Genomic DNA, 21,779 nt, shown 5'->3' with positions numbered 1-21,779 from the left:
TGTGGCTCCAGTCTCTTGTCCTTTGCCATTACGCCCATTCTGGATGTCTCTCCAGTCCCCACCCATCTCACCTCACCCTACAGCAGCCCAATCTTTGCTGCCTCACACAGCCTAGGCTAAGAGCCATGTCCCTTACCCTTCGTCTGAAAAAAACTATTTAAAAAAAAAACTTTTAAAATGTATTTATTTCAACTTAGGCCTGATTGATGTAATTTTTGCCTCTTATAAACGTTTCATGGCGGAGGCGGTGGGGGGACCATGTCTTGCCATTTAAAGAAAAAGCAGCTCTCAGAATGGGAGAGCTTCTTACCTGAATGTGAAGGAAAAAGAGAGGGGCATTTCTATGAATGTTCTTTTATTTTTAGCTCCTGCATCCCCTCAGGGTGTGTGCAAAAATCTCAAGCCCTTATATCAATATATCTCATATTATTCTGGCTGGGTTATCCTGATAATAATACCGTTGTCCGCTGTAAGTGGATTGTTGGCCATTGTGGGGCTTCTCCAGGTTCCCACAAGATTTTGGACCTACACTAAAGAAGGGTGGAGCCTGGAAAGGCTGCGGAGATCCCCAGCTCATGGGGAGGTAGGACTGGCTGACTTATGTGACTTTTTCTGCCCCTGAAGGTGATAATTCCTCATTTGAAGTTCTAGAGTTCAGGATTCAGGATCACCAGGTTTAGAAAACTCACATTCTAAATCTTTTGAGAGGCTGAGCAGCTGGGAGCTGGGAGTGCTCTGCTGTGAGGCAGGGTTCTTTCACAGATTTTACCCCTTCCTTTGGCACTCAGGCTATCCGTGAGGTGTGGCCTTCACCTCTCTGGGTGAAATGGGGACAATCGTGCCTGTACCTACAGGGGTCACCTGAGATTTACATAAAACATGTAAATAAAATGCCTGGCACATAATGGGCCGTAGTCAAATGGTATCTCAAATGGCAGGGGGTGCACACATATCTGGGTCTGAAATTCAAAACTTCCCCCAGCTGAAGACAGAATAGAAGCCCTAATAGATGCAAAATGTCACCAAAGGGCCCACAGGCTACCTACCTCCCCCAGCTAGTACCATATCTGCTGGGTCCCAAGGGTCTCAAAAGAGCACTCCATGGGAGATCAGGGAGAGACAGGTATGAACTCTGAGCTTGGATGACTAACTAGGGGAACATCTAACTGTCCTGAGACATTTTAAGTCAGCAGACCCTCACTGGCTACCCTAGCAAAGAAGGCTGGGGCTGGAGACCAAGGCAGCACCTCCAGGAGGCCCGTGTTAACTCTATGTATGGAGCTGGCTCTTCCGAAAAACCTCCCGGGGTCTAAGTCTCATTAGTTATATGACATTGGGGAAAGCCACGTTCGTGCCTCGGTTGGGTCGAACTCAGGCATTCTGTTTAGGTCAGGAACACGCATCCAGGTCTTCCGACTCCTGGACTTCCATTCTCGAGGGACTTCCGCAGAGACAACCTTGGGTCCTAGGCAGAACCTGCTCCCTTCCTTAGCAGACACCCAACCCGATGTCTTCCACATTCTGGGTGAATGCGGTGGGGATCAGAGCATCCAACATTTTCCTCAGGCTGTGGTCGTGACTCGGAGGGCGCCTGTGTCCCCACCTCCAAGCCTGTGCCACACAGTACCCCCGAGGCTTGACCCGGACACACTTCTAGGGGTCCGTGGCAGGCGCCCGACGTCTCCTCTCTGTGTTACAGTTGCTCCACGGCAGGTCCTCCAGCTTCCTGCACTCCCTACCTAGGCTCTGCGTCTCTTGGCTGGCACCCGCAACGAAGGAGGGCGTGCCACCACCGCCACGGGAGAGGTGAGTGGCCACAGCCAAGGAAGGAGGACATGGGGTGTCTCCAAAACGGGTCGGGCGACCAGGAACGTTGGAAGAGCCCAGGATCCCGTTGGTAAGGCGGCTGTGTTTCTACCTGAGTCCCTCTCTAGGCCAGAGTCCAAAGTCACAAAATCCCCGCCCCCCTCCCCCGGTTTGTGTGCACATCCCAAGTGTGCGATGGCTTTAAAAACACACCTGCTGGCTTGTGCTTTGTACCGCTCCCCGGCTGAGCTGGTGGCGGAGCGGCCAGCAGGCTGAGCGCACCGGGGTGCTGGAATGATTCTGGCCTCCGACGGGGCTCTTGGGACACGTCCGGCCTAAGCCTGCGGCGCGGGTGGTGGCCGGAACCTCGGCTAGTAAACGGCGCGGCCACTTCTCATCTGCCCGGGGGGTCAGGCTCGCCCCACCGGGGGGACGCCTAGGGCCTGGTCTGGCGTGCGCTCCCTCTGGGCCTCCCCCGCCCCGACAGACAGACACTCTTGGGCCGGCCTCACACCTCGAGTTCCCAGCTCGCCCCGGGCCTACGGAAGAGCCGGGCGCCCGCCCGCGGCCAAAGCGGGACGGGAAGACCCCAGAGCGCGGCCTGCGCACGCACCCCCGACGCCGGGGGAGCTGAGCGGAGACCCGGAGGGCCGGCCGCGTGCGTCCCCTCGGCCCGCGCGCCAAGGCTGCTCCGGCGGGGCGCGCCGCGGGCCCGGGAGGCCATTTTGAGAGCGAGCAAGAGCGGCGGCAAGATGGCTGCGTGGGCACGAGGTAGGTCGCCGCGCCGCGGGCTCCGCCGAGCTCCTCCTCGCGCCAGCCGGGCCGCGCGGCCCACGGAAGCCGTGAGCTCCGAGAGAGTGCACCGGGCCGGGGAGTCCTGGAAGCTGCCTGCGCTGGGCCGACGCCGAGTACTCGGAGTCACCCCCCACTCCATCCTCCACCCCTTGCCCGGACCATCCTCCGTCGCTCGCTCGGCTCGCTCGGGGACCCTGGCCCCAAGGCCGCGGTGACCTTGCGGGATGCAAAGGAGAAAGTAGGGTGCTCCAGGGCCCCTTGCAGGGACGCTGGCGGAAGGGCCTTCTCCACCAAGCTGAGGTGCAGGCCCAGCTGACCCATGACAGCGGGTTTTTGTTATTGTTGTTTTTTTTATTTGTTTTTGTAGTTTGGACCCGCAAGCTCTTGGGGAGTTACTTCCAAGCAGTGCTAACCTGTGCCTGTGCGGCCAGCGCCCACATTTCCTTGAAACTGTGATGCAGGAGGTGGTGAGCCTGCCCGCCTCCAGTATCCCAGACCCTGGTGTGACCCTAAGGTGAAGAGAATCCAGAGCCCCAGTGTGAGACCTGTGAAAGTATGTATGGTTGGGGTTGAGGGTGACCTAGAGAGGCCCCATTCTCACAGCCTAGGCTGGGCTGAGTCAGTTGGAGGATGAAGGTGGCAGGAGGGGAGCCATGGGACAGCATCTTTGGGCTTGCCCTCTCCAGACCTCCGCCCAAGAGTCACATCTGCTTTTCTTTCTCCAGCGCCCCCAGTCCATCAATCATTAGTCGGTCTGCTTTCCTTAACCATGGATGCCCTAAAGCAGGCCCTATACATGTGTGTTTGTGTACAGAGTCACCCACCAAGAAACTTCAGTTACCAATTTATGTTCAGTGAATTCCGCCTTGCGCCAGGCCTGAGTGCTTCATGTGACCTCGGACCTCCCTAGATAGGGAGGGTGAGGAGTCCCTTAAGTGACTTTTGCCAAAGGAAAAGTGTGGATCCAGGGCTGTTAAGCCTGAGGCCTTGGCTCTCAATTTGAGTCTCTGCAAGTGCACACACATACACATAAACACAAAGGTTTATCTTGTCTGTTCTCCTTTCCAATAACCATTATCAAGCCTCTCCTGAACCCAAGCCCTGCCTCACATCTGAGGGCTCTCTTGTCACTCCCCAATGTCTACCCTGAAGCCCTGGCCTAAAATAATATTTATGATTGGCTGCTGTGGTTGCTCTGAGCTTCCTGGCAGCCAAGACAAAGCATGAGGACTCTCTAACCCTGCTCAAAAAGGAAGCTCATTAGGACTTGTCAGAGACAAACATTTTTCTGATCTGTGGTTTGTGTAACATTGATGGGTTGGGGATGTGGCTCAGTGGTAGAGCTCTTGCCTAGTGGTTCAATACCCAGCACCAGAAAAAAATATTTTAATAAAGCTTAGTGATGATGTTGGTTGAGTGCATATGTCACAGATGGGGACGTGAGCCCCCAAGACTGGATTTTCCTTGAGGCCACTAAGTTAGTGTAACAAGGACTAGAACCAGGGATCCTGACTGCCCATTCTCCAGAAGCTGGGCTTCAGTGGACTTCTCAACAGGGAGATAATTTATTGGTGGCCTGATAACCTCTATCTTCACTATAAATTCTTCTGACCTGGGTGCTGTTTCAGTCTTTCCCCAGGTTCTGGGTGCTAAGCTGGACTTATCATTGTGGGGATCTGTAGACATGTGGTAAACAAGACCTAAAGCCAAATCTAGTGCTGAGTTGAGGGTAGGGTGGAACCACTGACTGGGGTTGGGGGGGCACTTTATTTTTTCAGTGTAGAATTCCTGTACTTAGTAATATAACCCCCACCGCCACCCCAGCAAACAGTGTGAGCTGGAGAGTGGATTTTCCATGGCCTGATTCCTAGCTGCACTATCACATGTACTGGACCCCACTGGAAAGGGTCATTTGTCTTTTAGAGGGCCTTGTCAGGGAAGCCTACAAATCCTTTTAGGTGAAGCAAGGAAGGAGTGTGTGTGTGTGTGTGTGTGTGTGTGTGTGTGTGTGTGTGTGTGTCCCTGTCCCTGTCCAGTCCTCCTGTGCTGTGCCGGGAGATCTTTTGTCTTCTTTAGTGGAGAGTCAGCTTTCCCATTCCCTCACATGTTTGGTTCCCGTGACTTAAGTACACTCACTGATATAGCTGTGACTCAGGTTAGTAAATGTCAGTGGCCCCCAAAAGGTGGGATTTGAATCCTTGGCTTGATGACTGTAGGAACAAAATAGTTCAGTACCCCAGAAATCTGTACCAAAAAAGTGTTACTCCTGAATGTGGGGAGGGGTATGCTTCTCGGTAGGGAGCCCCTATTTCCAGAAAGACTCCAACAGACCTGGCCTAGTCCTAACTTGTCTTCCAGCAGGGTCTCCATGGGCACAGCAGCAGAACTGGGGCTAGTGTGCAACTAAAGCCCCAGCTGCAGAAGAAAAACAGGGTTCAGCTCCCCAGATTAGTTACTGTCTACAAGGATTAAAGGCCCCAAATAATGGCTAGCTTCTCCCCTCCTCTGTGCCAAGGGAAGACATGTAAATACAGCCGCACGCCAGCTTAGGCAGTAGATGTGTATAAATCGAATTTAGCAAATCAGATCATGGTTTAAATGCACTATTTAAAGCGGTCCTGCAGTGAAGCCTGTTACAAAGGGAATAATCATTTTGTGATGCTAATCATCAGCCTCCAATTTATCTCCTTTGTAAGTTCAGATGTTGGTGCACTGGGTGTTCTGAAATCGGGGCGCTCTTGTGTAGGGCTCCAGTGATGGCTGGCTGCCTTCTTTTTCTGACCTCTCATTTTAAATGGGTGCATGTCCTGCTTCTCACTGGGGGCCTCAGGATGCTTGTCACTTAGCCTGATAGTTCTCATCCGTCCTACTCATCTTTTCATAATCTGATAGAGGCCACCATTCAGCTGTTCCTGGCTCCTTTTCTGAGATTTTCGCTCTTCCTGGGGGGAGATACAAGCCCTGCTGTTCCCAGGCATTAGAACTAACTCCCTCTCTGATCTGAACCTCCTTTTGTTTCCTTGAGCTTCTGGTACCTCTGTTGTTGATCATAAAGACGATTTCAGAGATGACTACATGACACTCAGCCTCTGAATTTAGAAGGCAAATTGAATGCAGGCACCCCCTTGTTGAATAGGCAGTGTCCAGAAACATTCTCCCCATTCACAGAAAAAAAAAAACCCAAAAAACAAAAAAAACCCAAACCCCTGAGGCCTGGATGTTAAAGTGACTTTTTCCCACAAGTTAAAATCAGAACTCAAAGGAGAACCTGTCTCCTAATTGCTATAAAAGTGTTTTATACACTGAGCTGTAGTTCCTTTCTCTGCAGAGAAAATAAAATCAGACCATCTGGGTGGGAGAGAAAGAATGAAGGAAAGCGATGGATCTGAGGAGAATAAAGGAAGTGGGCAGGAAGCTGGGGAGCTGTGAAGAGCCTGACCTTGCTTAGCTCACAAGCCCTGATATAGTGTCTTTGTCAATGCTGCCACTATTGACGCGTTCCTTGGTAATTATGACTGTGTGTTGGCATGGCGACTCCGAGGAAGAAGACTAGAGGCAGTGGGTAAATGCACGACTTGTTCTCGCCTTCTAAAGCAGAGAGGAGCTTTTGTGGGTAGTTCTTCCAGGGAGACGTGGTGGAAAATTCACCAGACCCTGTGCTGGAGCAGGGGTACTGACGCGCCCGTGGGAGCCAGGTGGCCCTGCACAGGATGGCACAAACAGAGGGCCTCATCGAGAGTTGGGGCTGACACAGAGGTCTTCCAGAGCCTCCCTCCAGTTCCCTTCTGCCTTTGTTCTCCAGCCTTGTGACATCAAATGTTTCTCGTCCTCTCGGAGTTGTCTCTTTCCTTAGGTTTATGTTGCAGTCCTCCTGAACTTGACTGAGCATACAGTCCTCTACCTAATAGTCCATGGCTATGCATCTGGGAGCTGGAAGGGAAGACTGGTAGGCCCAGCTGTTAGGATGGAGTCTGGGGCTCTGCCTTCTACTGTGGTGCCCTCTCCATAGAGACTTTGGCTGTATCCTCATCTGAAAATGGTGACCTGCTGCTGGAGTCAAGAGCTGTATTGTTCTGTCTGGTGTGATACCCAATAGACAGGAATGGTTGATCTCATAAATGTGGGCAGCATGGCACATTTAAGTAATGATCGGACTAAATAAAATATATAATTAAAATGACCTGTTTCTCCTGTCTTTGGAATGAGGCTTCTAGAACATTTAAGATTATATAGGAAACTCCCTCCTTCCATTTCTGCTGGAAATGGCTGGTCTAAACCAGAGGGTGGAGCCCTTTTACAGACCTGCCACTTGGACTGATTGATCTGATCTCACCCAGGAGATGTCTAATCACAGAGGTCTATGCATAGAGTGCAATGGAAAAACCAGGTGGCGTCTCAGGCCTGAGGGGGCTTTTAGGACAGCCTAGAAGAGCCCATTAGGTGGAGATTACCTCTCAGTCCTGAATCTGTGGGCAACATGGTGTTTTCAGCATTTAGGGTAAGAGTAAGAAAGAACCTTTAGATAAAAACTTAGGTCAGCAGTACCCTAGTGGGTTTGTGTGGGCAGAGCTGGAGCTGATAGGATCATTGTTCCAAAAGTGGGACCCACACCCCCCACTGGTGACTTCATACTCTCCCAGATACAGAGGAACCACTAAACAGGGGAGACAGCTGTGTGTCCCAGGTTCACATCAAGCTCCCTTTTGCCTGGGTTCCTTTGGTTGGAACCTGCCTGGGGCTGCCCATCTCCCAGCTGCCCCTCCTCTCCTCAGCCTCCCTGACAAGCAAGCTGGAGCTTCTGGGATGCTCCTTGGCTCAAAGCCAGCATTTTCTTGGAGAGGCTCCTGCTTTGGCTCCCTGCCAGGCCGCTGGTCTCCAGAGAGATTTCTTTTTTCCCAGGGAGGTGCTGGGCTCATCCTGCTGTCAGAGGGTAGAGGCCTGCTCAGCCTTCTCACCTTGGAAGACCCCAGGCTGTGGGCCAGCCTTGCCGGCAGCCCTGGCCCCTTTGTAATAGTCAGTTTCTTCCTGGGGAAACCCTGCTCTGGGTGAAGGGCCTTCCAGCCTCCATACTCTGGGAGTGTCCAAAAAGTGGAGCTTACGAGATGGGGATGGAAATCCTAAGGGTTATAGTGATGGTGGCACAAAGCATTTACCGGGCACACGCACTGTGCTAGGCTCTGTGCTGGTCTTTGCACACTGGGTCTTTGAGGCCTGGTTCGGAAAAGTAAATATAATCCAGGCTCCACCCTTCTTTTCTCAGCCAAATGTCACACGGGTTGCGTGAGGTATGGCTCAGAAGCTGTAGTCTTAGGGTTCAGTTGTCACAGGGTCCTTGTCTCCCAAGGGATCAGCTGAGTCGTGGGAGGCAGCATGGGGTTATTTGGGCGGCTAGATGTCTCTGCAGCATCTCCTACTTCAGGTACGCAACACAGCTGAGTAATCCAGATGGAGAGAGCCCAGTAAGGAATTAGGTGGGAAACATCTCATCTGGTCCTGACTTGTCTTGATATTGTCTGTCAGCCAAGCCTTGCTGTGCTTCAGTTTATAAAAATCAGGTTCCAGGACAGCCAGGGCTACACAGAGAAGTCCTCCCATAGATAGATAGATAGATAGATAGATAGATAGATAGATAGATAGATAGATAGATAGATAAGGACAGCAAGGGGCTACACAGAGAAATCCTGTCATAAATAAATAGATAAATAAATAAATAAATAAATAAATAAATAAATAGATAAATAAATAAATAGTAAAATAAAATAAAATCAGAGTGACCCGACTCCACCAACTCCCACAATTGCAAGAGACCGGCTGCTCAGGGTGAATGTGGGTTTTGCTTTCTGCTTCTAGAAGTGGTACACAGTCATACGGACGGGGAAGGGATAGTATCTGTGTCCTCTGTCCAATTTTGTTTTCTAAGGGGTATGTGTGTGTGTGTGTATAGCATGTGTGTGCAGATACCTGCAAAGCCGAGAAGAGGGCTTCAGGTCCCCTGGAAATGGAATTACAGATGTTGTAAGCTGCCTAACAAGAGTGTGCAAATCCAGACTTGGTCCTTCAGAAGAGCCGGAAGCACTCCTAACTGCTAAGCCATCTCTCCAGCCCTCAATCTTGTTTCCTTAAGCAAAGAATGCCAAGGCTTCCTTCTGTCTGCCAGTTTGGTAGCACAGAAACCTGCTGGTTAGGAGAATGGCCATCACCTCTGAGAGTGTCATTTCCTTATCAAGTGCCTTGGGAGGAGGGTAAAGAGAAGGAGGGGGTCTCTAGTTCCCATCCTTATGAGCCTGCAACTTCTTGTATCCCATTGCATTTAAATACATATTAACATTTGTGTATATTTATTTGCATTGTGTGTGTGTGTGTGTGTAGATCAGAGGACAGCATGAGCTAGTTCTCTCTACTGTGTGGGCCTGGTGATCAGACTCAGGTCATTAGGCTTGGCAGTCTCCCTAAGCCATCTCTCCAGCCTCTGCATCCCATTTCAGCTGCTGCAGATTCTCCCTTACGTTGTCAGAGCACAGCAGTGAGGCAGAAGCCACAGGCTCAACAGGATCCAGGTTCTGGAGCCTTTCTGATCTAGTTCAAAAACCACGAGCATGCTGTTTTTCCTCTTGGTGAGCTCCTGTTCTCACCTGTGAATTTAGGAGTAGCCCTCAAAAATACCAGGGCCCAAGTTCATTCCCTGGGTCTGAGAAAGAAGGAGGGAAAGGAGGAGGAGGGGGAGAGGGAGAAGTGTGTGTGTATATATATGTATATGTGTATATGTGTATATATATATAATACTAGTATGCATCCCATTTGATGTGGTGTCACACATTGTCGTGAATAAAATCTCTGGAAGACAGCAAGCAAGGGACCAAGCTTAGCTCTCTGTCAGTTATGCTGCACTAAGTCCTTGTGTTTCCTGATCGTCCGTAAACTCCATAGTGTAGGGAGAACCCTGACCTCCTCCCTGACCTCTGGATCAGAGAGAATAGCTTGAAAAGCCTTAGTATTCACTCATACAGGGGTATATGATCTAACTTGGGTCCAGGAAGTTAAGAAAAGAGGAATTTGCCGGGCGGTGGTGGCGCACGCCTTTAATCCCAGCACTCGGGAGGCAGAGCCAGGCGGATCTCTGTGAGTTCGAGGCCAGCCTGGGCTACCAAGTGAGTTCCAGGACAGGCGCAAAGCTACACAGAGAAACCCTGTCTCGAAAAACCAAAAAAAAAAAAAAAAAAAAAAAAAAAAAAGAAAAGAGGAATTTGTCTGGAGATACAAGTACCAGAGAAGGCTTCCTGTGACCAAACATGTCTTTTAGGCCACCAAGAGGGCAGGATAGGGCATCCATGCCAGAGGAGAGTACTCTCTGGCTAGAGGTTCAGAGAAGCTGGAAGTGTCCTGATGGACAGGGCATGAGATTTGGTATGGAACGTCAGGTCAGATGCTGGAAACCGAGAGTAACAGGCAGGGAGCCAGCTAAAGGAACTGGCCTGGTCACCATGGGTACAAGATGGGTAGGATGGAGGCTGTCAGGCCCTGTGCCACCTAGGCCAGCTGGAGCTCAGCAGGCATGCCCACTCTGTGCCTGTCACCTTGTAGCACTTGGCTTGGACTCTAGTAGCTCATGGAGCTGTTTCCAAGTTTGCAGGGAAATTGTGGCGCTCAGAAATTGGATATCTTCCCATGCCACATTATTTTTCCTACCACAATCATTTATTCATTCAACATTTATTGACTGCACATTATGTGTTAAGTAAGGCCTTGGGGACTCAGAGGAGGAAACCACAGTCCTCTACCCCGCCCTTTAGCTCTTGTGATGAGGAACTTCACATATCCATCCACAACAGGGAGGTCAGACTGAAGGGAGGGAGTACTGAGTTAGCAGGCATGGGATGTGACAGTTATCATCATTCTATGGCTTCTTGCTCCTCCAGGCCCCTCCACTCTTCAAGAGCCCACAAGAAAAAAGTCAGAGGCCATTTCATGCTTTGCCCATGGCGACCCTCAGCTGTCACTTAGCTTCAGGCAGACTTCAATTCTCTAGACCCCACCAGTTCTATAGTTTCCCTTTCTCCGTTTAAAACAACTTCGATCTTAAGAATCAGAATATCAATAACTCATTGAGATTTATGTGTGAGACTAGCAGGAAACATCTTAAGTGCAATGAAATAATAAACCAATACCTGGAGGAATTCATGGATAGATGTTTTCTTCTCCTTAGACGCCAGAAGCTTATCTGGAGTGCCAGGTTCAGAATTCTACCTGGTTCTCCTCAGGCCGGACCCTGAGCACAGTTCTGGGCAGTTAGGCCTGCATGTGAAGTGACAGTAGCGAGCATCTGACCACCACTTCCCCACACAGCTGGATTGTGACCCAGCCCTGAAGATGCGTCCTTAGCCCCAGCCCTCTAACCCTGACTGTGGCCTTTTTCTGTCCCTTGTCTTCCCAGACCAGGAAAGACAAATGGGTTTCTTCTCATTTCTACTACTCTGGTAGACGTGTGTGTGTGTGTGTGTGTGTGTGTGTGTGTGTGTGTGTGTGTGTAGATCAAGCTCTTAGATATTGTATGGTGATTATCAAAGCACGGGAGGCCCATGCCACTTCCGGCTGCATGGATATTCTTTCTAAATCTTCGGTTTAGCCACCAGAAGCCTAGGAAGATGTGTCCTGCGCTCTGTTCCTTCTGTACTGTCCAGCTGTTGCTGGTAGGCGAGGCGAGTACACTTGAAACAGGCTCTTCTGTGGACAGGTGAGGCGGCAGCGCTTGACTCTTTCATTTAGGAAAGCCAGAGGTCCATGAGGATGCTTTCCCAGGAAGAGAGAATGTACTCTTAGTCCTGTACGCTGAACAACAGAGCAAGGGGATGTTCGGGGTCTAGCTGCAAGTGGGTCTTCCCTGCGCTGGGTGGCCTTGGCTCCCTTTGCTTAGATTTCCTGGAGGAAGTTTACTGAATAAATGTCACATCCATAGAGACTTGCCAAGGGTTTAAATATGGGAGCCGGTTGACGGCACACAGTCTCAGTCACGAGGCTGCTGAGAGAGGCTTCCTCCAGAGCAGAGTGGCTCCCCGACTCTCGTGCTGATGAAGGAGGTGCACAGCTGTCTCAGTTCCTGTTCTGCGGTCCCTCTCATGGGCTTTGTCTCTCTTCCAGGACACGCGCCAGGGTCAGAAGAAGAGAAAAGAGAAAAGAGAGCTTGGAGATGACTAAGAAGGTGGGTTCCCTTCCAACACAGGCCATGGGCCCTGCCTATACATTCAAAGCTCTCTCCAGCAGCAGCTCCTTCTCTGTGTGGACTGTGGCTGTAGATGGAAGGTCCAGGTAGAATTCACTCTCAGTTCACTCTTGTTACTGTGTTTCCTTCATTGGGACAAAAGCAGCCTAGTTTGAGGGAGACACTGAAATAGAGAAGCCGGTGAGGGACGTACACTTCCGGTCCTGGCTACTCAGGAGGCTGAGGCAGGAAGAATGCTTGAGCCAGGAGTTCAATGTCAGTTTGAACAACTAATGAGGCCCTGTCTCAAAATACAATACAGTTAAGTAAATATACAAATGGAATGTTCCCTTCTTGTGGGGCCAGTTGCTTGCTAGGTTGACCCATATACAATTTATTCACTGTTAGATCAAGAACAGTCAACTGTTGACTGTTCATGTGGTTCAAACTAATACTTTTCCATCATGAGATGGTACATATCAACTATTTATGTTCCTCTTCATCCTACAACACCCCTTCAGCACTATTTTAACAGCAAGAAACTGGAGCCTGAGAGTGTGCTGAAATGAAAACTAGCCCAGCAAAGCTCCACTTGCTCCAACTTCAGGATCTGTTGTCTTGAGATAAGGACAATCAAGATGACTTTTGAAGCCCAGATGATGGTTTATGCCATTAACCCTAGTACTTGGGAGATGGAGGCAGGAAGATCAGAAGTTCAAGGTCAGCCAGGCTACATGAGCTCCTGCCTCAGAAAACAAACGAAAGAAAAGGAAAGACAAAATGGCTTTGGCTATCCTTTCTTTCATCATTAATAAAAGCAGAAAAGGCCGGGCGGTGGTGGCGCACGCCTTTAATCCCAGCACTCGGGAGGCAGAGCCAGGCGGATCTCTGTGAGTTCGAGGCCAGCCTGGACTACCAAGTGAGTTCTAGGAAAGGCGCAAAGCTACACAGAGAAACCCTGTCTCGAAAAAAACAAAACAAAACAAAACAAAAAAAAAAGAAAAAAAAAAGCAGAAAAGTCTCTGAGATAGCCTAGCCAGCCCTGACTGAGGGCTGGACCAGTTACAGACTTTCCTGACTCAGGAGTCCTTTGCTTCCATCTGGACGGTGAAATTGTATTTTACTTCTCCGTCACAGGAGACTGAGGTGCTGGAGAGGAAGGGGGTGCTGGAGTGCTGTTGCAGCCACACCATAACCTTTCGGCTACCCCAGTGGTGGGAGCTCCTGACTGAATGCACATCCATCCGTCCGTCCATCCGTCCGCACTCATTACGCCCTTGTCAGTGTGTATCTGTGGCCGCCTCTGGGTGCGTGTGTTTCTTTTTGTATCTTCGTGTCAGTTGTCAGGCTGTGTGTGTCTATTTATGTCGGCCTGTCTAGGCGTGCTCAGTGTGACAGGGAGCTGGGGGTGGTGTTGGTAAAAGGAAGATATTTCAAAGCCTCAGCTCTCCCCCCCAGGGACATCAGGATGCTGGTATATATGTACTTGCACATAGATAGATAGAGAGCTTTTTCTCATGTTGTTCATTGTATGGAGATGCATTCAAGTGTCTAGCCAGGTATGGCCTGAGCAGTGGCCTGGGCTGGGGAGCCCATCTGCCAAGAGCTTACAGAGTTGCCTTCCGCCCTCCATGTCCGTGGGGAGCCTGTCCCTTCACCGTTTACCATCTACTCTCTAATTTATTAGATGGGAAGGAGGAGAAAATGAAATGTTGCCTGAAGACAATGGCCGAGACAGCCCGTCCCACCCTGCGCAGCCTCCAGGGCCTCCTTCTCCAGCCTTGTCTCCTCCGTGCATCACTCTGCATTCACTCTGCTGAACCTGAGGTAAGGAAGAAAAGAACCCCAAACCATTCAAAAGTTATGTCCGCCCTTGAACATGCAGGGATGGCTGCAGATTGGTGAAGGAAGAAGCCACCAAGATGAAGGCTGGAGTCAGAGTTTGGATCTGTCTGCTAGGCCCATAGACACAAGGCCCTCCATCCACTCTGGGGCTCCCACCTCCCAGTCCCAAGACTCCCAGCTCCCAGCCAAGCAAGGGAGGGGCAAGGGGCCCTGGGCAGCTGCAGGGGCTATGTTAGTAAACACTTTACTGGCTTCCTATTTTCTTCACACACACCCCCACCCTTCTCCACTCCCCGATGCCCCTTACATACTCCCACCCCCCAGCATCCCCCTTTCTGTGGCCTGCACAATGAGCTCATTGTCCCGGGTGTGATTTGAATAAGGGATCTGCGGGCCTGTTCCCAGCATTGTCCGAGGGGCTGGGAAAAACCCCAGTGCAGGCAGGAGGACCAGACCAGACAGAGACAGATGCCTAAATTAGCAACAAAGCTTTGTGCAGGTCCCCTGGACAAGGGCTCGCCTTGTCTGCATGGACTCAAGGGTGTGGAGCTGGCCGGCTGCTGCTCGCATGTCTCCCCATGTTAATTAGTTTTGCATGCATGTCTGAGAAGGTGCCAGGGGAGATGTGTTTGCCTTCCTCCTCCCCTAGGAGGGGGCCCTGTTTGTGGCTGGCCAGTGGGCTGGAGGCTGGGGAGTTGAGCTTGGCAGGGCTGGACTGGGCCTACCTGGGGAGCTAGGCTCAGGCTCTGAATGGGGAACCCCAGCTTCCCTGTCCTGCTGTTCTTTGCCCTGTGGGGAGCCCGGGCCTTACTCTCTGTGCCCCTCCACTTCTTCCCTACTGCCGAAAGTTGGTCAGTGCTGACTACCAGGAACTCATTGGCTTCTACCCAGACCTAGGCTACTGCCTGTCCATCTGGCAGTCTGTCTCTTGCGACACAGGGCCCCTTGGGACCAGGCGGCAGAAGCGACCAGTCTGGGCTCTCTTCTGTCCCAGAGCCAGATGGCCAGTCAGCTTATCGCATTACGGCCTCCTCTGTCCCCAGACCCCTGCCGTCCATAGCAGGTTAGGATCTTGTTTAGGATATGATGGAGAAGCTCCCTTTTAGGCCCTTGTAGTAGGGTGGCAGAGTACAGTCATGGCCTTGCCACTGGCTTACTGTGTGACTTTGGACAGCCCAAGTCCCTCTGGCTCTTAATCTCAGCAGCAAAATGATGAAGTTGAGCATCAGGAACTCTTGGTTTCCTCCTAGCTGAGGGAATCTTTGCCGGTGGTGATCATTTCAGCTTGTGTTCATTTAGCACAATGACAAGAAAGAGACCAGTGAATTCTGAATAGGGGTGGGTGGGGAGATGGAAGAAAGGATTTGATCACTGCATATGCTCAAGTGAGGTCTTGTGTTTTCTGGGCGGTTTACGGAGGATCAGGAATCAGCAGAGCCTATCTTCCCAGATCCTCACAGAACCCCCTCCTGAGCCTGAGTCCCCCTCTGGCCTGTATGCTGCAGTGGTGAAAAACCGCCCTAGCCCAGCATAAGAGAAGCTGGTAGAGAGCTGCTGTCTGGGCCCCTGCAGGCCCTGGGATAGGGCCCAGGGCTGAGAAAGGCTGGATACCTACCGGGCTAAGCTCAGCCAGGCCTCCTAGCATCTTCCCAGGTCATGTCTTCAGAGTGTCAGCCCTCTGGAGCCCCTCAGGAACCCAGGAAGGGGAGGCAGTATGCAGCCTTGCTTCTCTCGTTCATGTGCACATGTCTGCACATCTGACTCCCAGCTCTTTGCAGGTCTCTTCCCACCACTCATCCCCACTAGTCTCGCCCTCTGTGATGTGGCATTTGGGTTACTGCACATCTAAGCCCAGGACTAGTCAGTCCAAACTCCCTGTTCCTTTCTGATCAGTTTTTAATCACAGACGAACCAAGCCTATGCCATTCTTTACAGACAAAAGGAAGTCTGTGTGTGTGTGTGTGTGTGTGTGTGTGTGTGTGTGTGTGTGTGTGTGTGTGTATGTTCAAATTTTAGAATCTCTATGTAGTCCTGGATATCCTGGAATTCCCTATGTACTTACTCCAGGCTGACCTTGAACTCACAGAGGTCTGCCTGCTTCTGTCTCCTGAGTGCTGGGATTAAAGATATGCAACACCACTCCTGACTTCTGTGTATGTCTTAAATAAGTTGAGATGTCTTTGGATCCAGAAATCCTAAGGTCTTTGGGAAAATATTCTAGTGCCCAATTGGTTCCCTCTCTGGTTCCTTCTTTGCCAGCCTTCTCTCCTCAGACATGGTGGAGGTACTCTGCTTTAGAGCAGGCAGCTGGCCAGAGACCAACAGGGAGCTCTGTGATTGGCCTCCAGTGGCCTTGTGGACAACAGGTGAGCCTGGGTTTTTCTCCTCCTAGTGCATGGCTCTAGCCAGTTCCCTCTCCCACCTCCCTCATCTCCGCACTTCTTCCCTGCTCCCCTGAGCTGTTTCTCACTCAAGCTGGGAGTCTGGTGGGGTAGCCCAAGTTCAGTGAAGAAGAAAATGGAAGCCAGACACAGTGAGCAAAGTGCCTGCAGTAGGGTGGGGAAGAGACAAGATGGCAGGGCCTTGGGGGAGTTGTCTGCTGCCCGCCCTGCCCCATCCCTCTCTTAGCTGCTCAGCTGCTGCCTCAGCTGTATCTGAGCTCCTTAATCTGGTGATCAGTGTGGTGCTGGGGGGGCGGGCTGGCAGAGGCTTTAGGAGGCGACAGGGGATCTTAGGAGTCACACTCTGCTAATGGAGCATCACCAAGTGTCATGGCAAAGCTGGAGAATCACATTCCAAGCGCAGCTCCCCCTCCAGAGGCAGCAGTCTTGGCTGGGCTGGACCCAGGATGGGTGGTACCCAGTGAAAGCTAAGAGAGAGGTCCTGCCTGCCCTAAGGCATCACCTTGTTCTTTGTTCCTGAGAAGAAAACTTCCTAAGATTGGTGCTTTCTAGTCCTTTCTATGTAACTAGGCCTTTATTTTTCCGTAGCTGCCCTTAACTGTATTTCAGCTCCTAGATCTTCCAGCTGCCAATCCCAATTAGAAGTAGTATCTCTGTGTTACAGGTAGTCATTCTCCTGGTCAGCCAGAAAAATGCTGTCAGAGCTGACCAGGGGAGAGATTTGTCCCACAGCGGAGTGATTATGCTAGACAGGATGCCTTCCATATTAGTTTGAGTGGCTTTGAGGAAACCCAGAGAGTTTAGAAATTGAAGTCAGGATGTAAATGCAGGCCCAGGTAGTTCTGGGGCTTTGTGACGACCAGGAGGCAGGCAAAACCCTGGCTAGAGAGAAAGGACAGAGGAATAGATGCTATGGACAGACACTCAGCCCTCAATTCATGGACACTTACATCCTTGAATGTCCCAGGACCTCTAAAGTCACATCTGTAATGTTGCAACAACTCTTACTGTGGAATTGCTGTGCCTGGTGCAGACACTGGTTCTTCTTCTTAGCTATGTGACAGATAGGAAGGAGTTGACCTTTTCAAGGTCACTTAATATGGCTGTGTTTTGGGGAGGAAGATGGAAACAGTGGTGATATTCAGAGTACTAACTACCAACTGGCCTTGGTACCAGTACGGCAACTGTCTGAACCAGCAGCCCACAGAAGAGGGCCCAGCTGGGCCCAAATCAATCCATTTGTCTTTTTGTCTCTCTGTTCCGTCACATAGGTGTCTATTCCTCAGCAAGCACACAAACTCCCTCGGGACAGTTCCTGATAGGACAGCAGGATACATGATCTCCTCTCCTTTGCTCTCTCACCAGGTCAGATCTGCCCCCCATGGGGCACACCCCCCATCTGATCTGAGCTCCAGGCTGGCTGAAAACCTGCCCCAGCCTCTCTCTGTGGGGCTGAGCTTCAACTGGATCTCTCAGAGTCCTTTTCAGAAGCACTGTGGGCCAAGGACTAGGGGCCTGTCCTCAGTCTGACTCACCTCCTCAGGCCTCTGCTTCTTCCTCTAGGGATGTTAGTGGCTCCTGTTGTCTGGGAGTGTGATGCTGGAGGTGGGATGGAGCCATGTGTTACTAAAGAGAGCTTCTGGCCTCAAGGCAGCATAAGTCTTCAGCCCCAGGATTTTGGAAACTATCCCCTGCCCTGGACATATGCATCTTGACAATAGTGACTTCCTCTGAGTTTTCTTTTCTCCTTACTGAAATCTTTCCTTTCAGGGTCCAAGGTGGCCTAGTAAAGAAACAAGGACACAAGAAAAGCAGCCCCGCTCACCTGGAAGTCAGAGGCTCCTCGCCCTGCAGCCCACCGTCCTGTCTAGTGCACTGGGCAAGCCTCTGTCCTCTTCCGGCCTGGAAAAGGAACACTAGATATGACCTGTCTGCAGCCACTTAGCCTCTTCATTTTACACTGGGAATTCTTATTTTTTCTGCTTTGTTACCTGAAAGTCACCCTACCTCCTGCTCCCTGAATTTCAGGCAACTCAGCCTTTTCTCCTTCAAGCTGCCCTGGGACACAGGTAGATTACTCTACTAAAGCCTACAAAGAAAGAAAGAAAGAAAAAGAAAGAAAGAAAGAAAGAAAGAAAGAAAGAAAGAAAGAAAGAAAGAAAGAAAGAAAGAAAAGAAAAGAAAGAAAAGAAAGGAAGGAAGGAAGGAAGGAAGAAAGAAAACCCAGAAGCTTGTCCCGTTGCTGACCTTCAGCATTGAACTGGAAAGTGGCCTGTCCTGGAGCAAAGGCCTGGGCCGGAGTATGTCTTGGCTGGGTGTGCTTCCAGCCCGAGTCGGGTGCTTTGCCTTCTCCTCTGGTTCCAGGTGTTCTCAACAGTGCCCCAGGGGCTTCAGGAAGGTTTGTCATATATTTGGGACCTTCCCTGGGCCAGCGCCCCTTAGACTCCACGAAGGCAGCACTCCTTAACGTCGGGTTTCTCTCCCTGACTTCTCCAGCCAGATGACTCCACTACAGGTTCAGCTGAAACAAGTGTGGCTGTGAAGTCTAGAGGGCGCGAACCCAATATCCGTGTGTGACCAGGGTGACCCTGGGCCAGTGCATAGCACTGTTTCCCCCTTTCTAAAATAAGAAACGGGGTGGAGATAGGCTTCAGTGGTAGAGAGCTTTCCAAGCATGGTCAAGGCCTTGAGATGTATCCCTTAGGCTCAAAATATAACAACAACAATAATAACCATACCTTTCACATAAAGATACACAAAGACATATAAATAACATTGAAAAATACTTTGGAAGAGTAAGTTCCATCTCTTGTATCTCCTAAATCCAGCTGTACTCAGAGACCCCAAAGGCCATGGTCATAAATGAGTCCTTTTCCAGCTCCAGAACTTCCCTGCTGGGGAGATCCTGACATAACCTTGGAAGATCCTCTCTCCTCTCCATTTCCCCTTCCCAGCCCTCATAATACCTGAATGGGATCACAGGACACCTGCCTCCCTGAGTGCAAGCTGCTCGTAGACTATTTCTCTTGTCTTCAGATGGTCCTGTGAAGGGCAGTGATAGGACCGGCAGTTCAGCTTTTATGGAAACAGAGAAGTGGTAACTCCTGCCAGGGTCACAGGACCAATACAGAGCCTACAGAGCCGAGCTGCTTCAGACACAGAAGAGTGCAGCAGGAAAGGAAAATGCTGTACAGGGAGCAGTCCTGCCACCAGGGACTCAGCAGGAGCCCTTCTAGAGGGCCTTTGTCATCAACCTGCTGGCCTAGCATCTCCTCCATGCCTGCCCACGGCACACCTTTCAGGACTGTTCTGGGTCTGATGTGCGGTGGTGGGACACTCTGTCCGGGCACTTGGGAAATGGAAGCTTCATGACTGGCATTTCCACCCCCAAAGAACTAGGCAGCACATTGGGAAGTTGCCAGAGGCAGGGACTCGAGCCTCCCAGGAGTTAAAGATGCTTCTCCCCAGCTGTCCTCCCCTTGGTGCTCCTTCCCCCCTCCTCCTGCTCGCAGCAGGCAGGGCCTGGAACCAGGAGCCATGCTGCTGTGCTGTTACCAGGGGAGCTGGGAGGCAGATCGGAGCTATGCGGGGAAAAGGCTCAGCCTGTCAAAGTGTCTCCGATGAACCACGCCATCCTGTGCAGCTGGTCTCAGATGTGTCTGGGCTCTTGTTCTGGGCCTGAGAACGGGGAGCCCAGTGAGGTTCAAGGGCACCCTCGCTATTCATTAGTCAGGGGTTCTTGACGTCCTGTCTCTCCCAGGCATGGGTTCCCCCCTTGCTCTTTCTCTCCCTCCTGTGACACATTCCTGGGTGCCTGTGGTGAGGACTGCACACCCCCTCCTGCACAGCCTCCTCCACACAAACCCTGAATCAACTCCTGTTAAGGAGACCGGGCGGGTGGGACAGACAATGGCTTCAAGAAAGCGTTCAGGCGGGACCCTGGCCACATTCGACTGCCCTCCGCTCCCAGTGCGCCTATCGATCCGACTCCGCTGGGAGGCAGGGCACCCTTGGGCCCCCAGCTTGCACAGGCCTGGACAGGAGCAGGCCACTAGGTGCTGCCCTACACAACAGGCCAGTGCAGTGCTATTCTCAGTGGGCCCCTTGGTGCCTCTATCCCACTGGTTAGATATTTTTGTGCAGTTTGTTGGAGAGTAGAAACTACAACATTTTCTGAAATGTTGCAATGTCAAGATGTAAAAGGCACATATACTTGGTTACTAATTTCATGACTAGAAATTTCCTCCAGATACACTGGAAACGTTTGCTAAGAAGCATGGACAAAGAACTGTGGTTCACTAACGGGTTATTTAATACTATGGGATACCTACCACACAGCTGTAAAAGTGTGGTAGATCTTTGCTTGCAGGCTGACTAATATACTTAAGTGAGTAGAACAAATTACAGAACATTCAAGTATGTTCTTGTTTGTATACATTTAAAAGTCAGTCATGGAGTCCGAGGTATGTGAAGCTCAGTGGTAAAATACATACGACACACAAGAAACCCAGAGTCAAATAAAATCTATCAGCCATTAAGCTTGTCTATGTCTGTGTATGGATGGTTCCTGAACATAAACACTGGACAGCAACCTCTGGGAAATGGGAGGGATTTCTTCCTGTATGTTTGTGTTTGTTTTTTCTCTGCGTTTGTGAAATGCTTTTTATTGAAAACAGAAAGAGTAGTAATCACCTAATAGGTTTAACTTCTCTCAGCCAATGAAGGGTAGGCGCACTAAGACAAGGTGGTGATGTGGCAGGGAAGGGTGTCTTAACGATACTGATGGCCTCTGGCCAGTGGTGTTACTGCCACCTCCAATCACGTGTCATCATCATGGTGCTGCTATTAACCGAAAGCCCACTATGTGCCAGGCTTAGCTTCTCTGGTTCTTGCTTAGGTGAGCATCAGATTTCAGTCTCACCTCTGCAGGAGACAGAGAAAGGAAATCAGAGGGTTCCTCCAAGCTGGTTGGCAAGTGAGGGGCGGAGTCAGTATCCTAGAGTGGGTAAATCAAGTGTGGTTCTGATTTCCCTCAGGGAGGAGCTGTTTTGAGGAGGGGGGCTTTGTGGCTGTGTTGATTAGGAGTAGGCGCCCCTACCTGCTTTAGCCCAATGGAAGTGCCCTACTGAGGACAGCCTGGCCTCAGGAGTGGACTGACTCTGAAAGGCTCTATCTGCATACACAGCATGTGTCCAGAGAGACACTGCCTGACCTTGCTGCTCCCAGTGCTAATCAAATGCCTGCCTGGCTTTACCCCCAAAGGAGTAAATTGCTTGCTAGAGGGTGCCTGTAAAGGACAATGTGGAGCTGAGCCTTGAGGTTTGGAATCCAACATAGGTCTAGGTACAACATCCCACCAAGCTCTGTGTTGGGTCCTGAGACTTGGGAGCCAGCAAAGATTCACAGTAGAGTTGACCAGGGGAACCTGGGAAACCCATGGAGGTCCCTGGACTTGGAGGGCAGCTGGAGGAAAGCAGCTAGGGGGTGGTGCTGGAAGGTTAGGTCTGCTCTGGTGCAGTGAGCCCCAGTTTTACACTGTGGGAACCCACTAGTACACTCATTTTACAGGTGATGCAGAAGTCCAGAAATGTTGTTACATGTCCCAAGTCACAGCTGGAAAGTGACAGAACTGAGATTTAACACCCATCTCATTGACTGCAGACTGGATTCCTAACCCCAAATATATCCTGTTTGCCTGGGCCACTTTAAAAGAGGTCTTCTAAGCCTGAACCCCT

At 50.9% G+C, this 21,779-nt stretch overlaps 1 protein-coding gene across 1 annotated transcript in view; it reads left to right on the top strand.

Moving 5' to 3' along the window:
• The window catches only part of LOC128123949 (uncharacterized), a 37,355-nt gene extending 16,773 nt beyond the window's left edge, over positions 1 to 20,582 (top strand). The window contains exons 4-9 of the mRNA XM_052760218.1: positions 1,700 to 1,806; positions 11,737 to 11,797; positions 12,935 to 13,104; positions 13,485 to 13,624; positions 15,902 to 16,008; positions 17,316 to 20,582. Of these exons, the coding sequence (XP_052616178.1) occupies positions 1,700 to 1,806; positions 11,737 to 11,797; positions 12,935 to 13,104; positions 13,485 to 13,617 (471 nt within the window). The 3' untranslated portion in view covers positions 13,618 to 13,624; positions 15,902 to 16,008; positions 17,316 to 20,582. The remainder of the gene's footprint in view (positions 1 to 1,699; positions 1,807 to 11,736; positions 11,798 to 12,934; positions 13,105 to 13,484; positions 13,625 to 15,901; positions 16,009 to 17,315) is intronic.
• The last annotated feature ends 1,197 nt before the right edge of the window (positions 20,583 to 21,779 follow it).

Source organism: Peromyscus californicus, unplaced genomic scaffold, assembly GCF_007827085.1.
Source record: "Peromyscus californicus insignis strain IS unplaced genomic scaffold, ASM782708v3 Scaffold_4__1_contigs__length_199733344, whole genome shotgun sequence".
NCBI lineage: Eukaryota > Metazoa > Chordata > Mammalia > Rodentia > Cricetidae > Peromyscus > Peromyscus californicus.
This window is presented reverse-complemented; position numbering and strand designations above follow the sequence as displayed.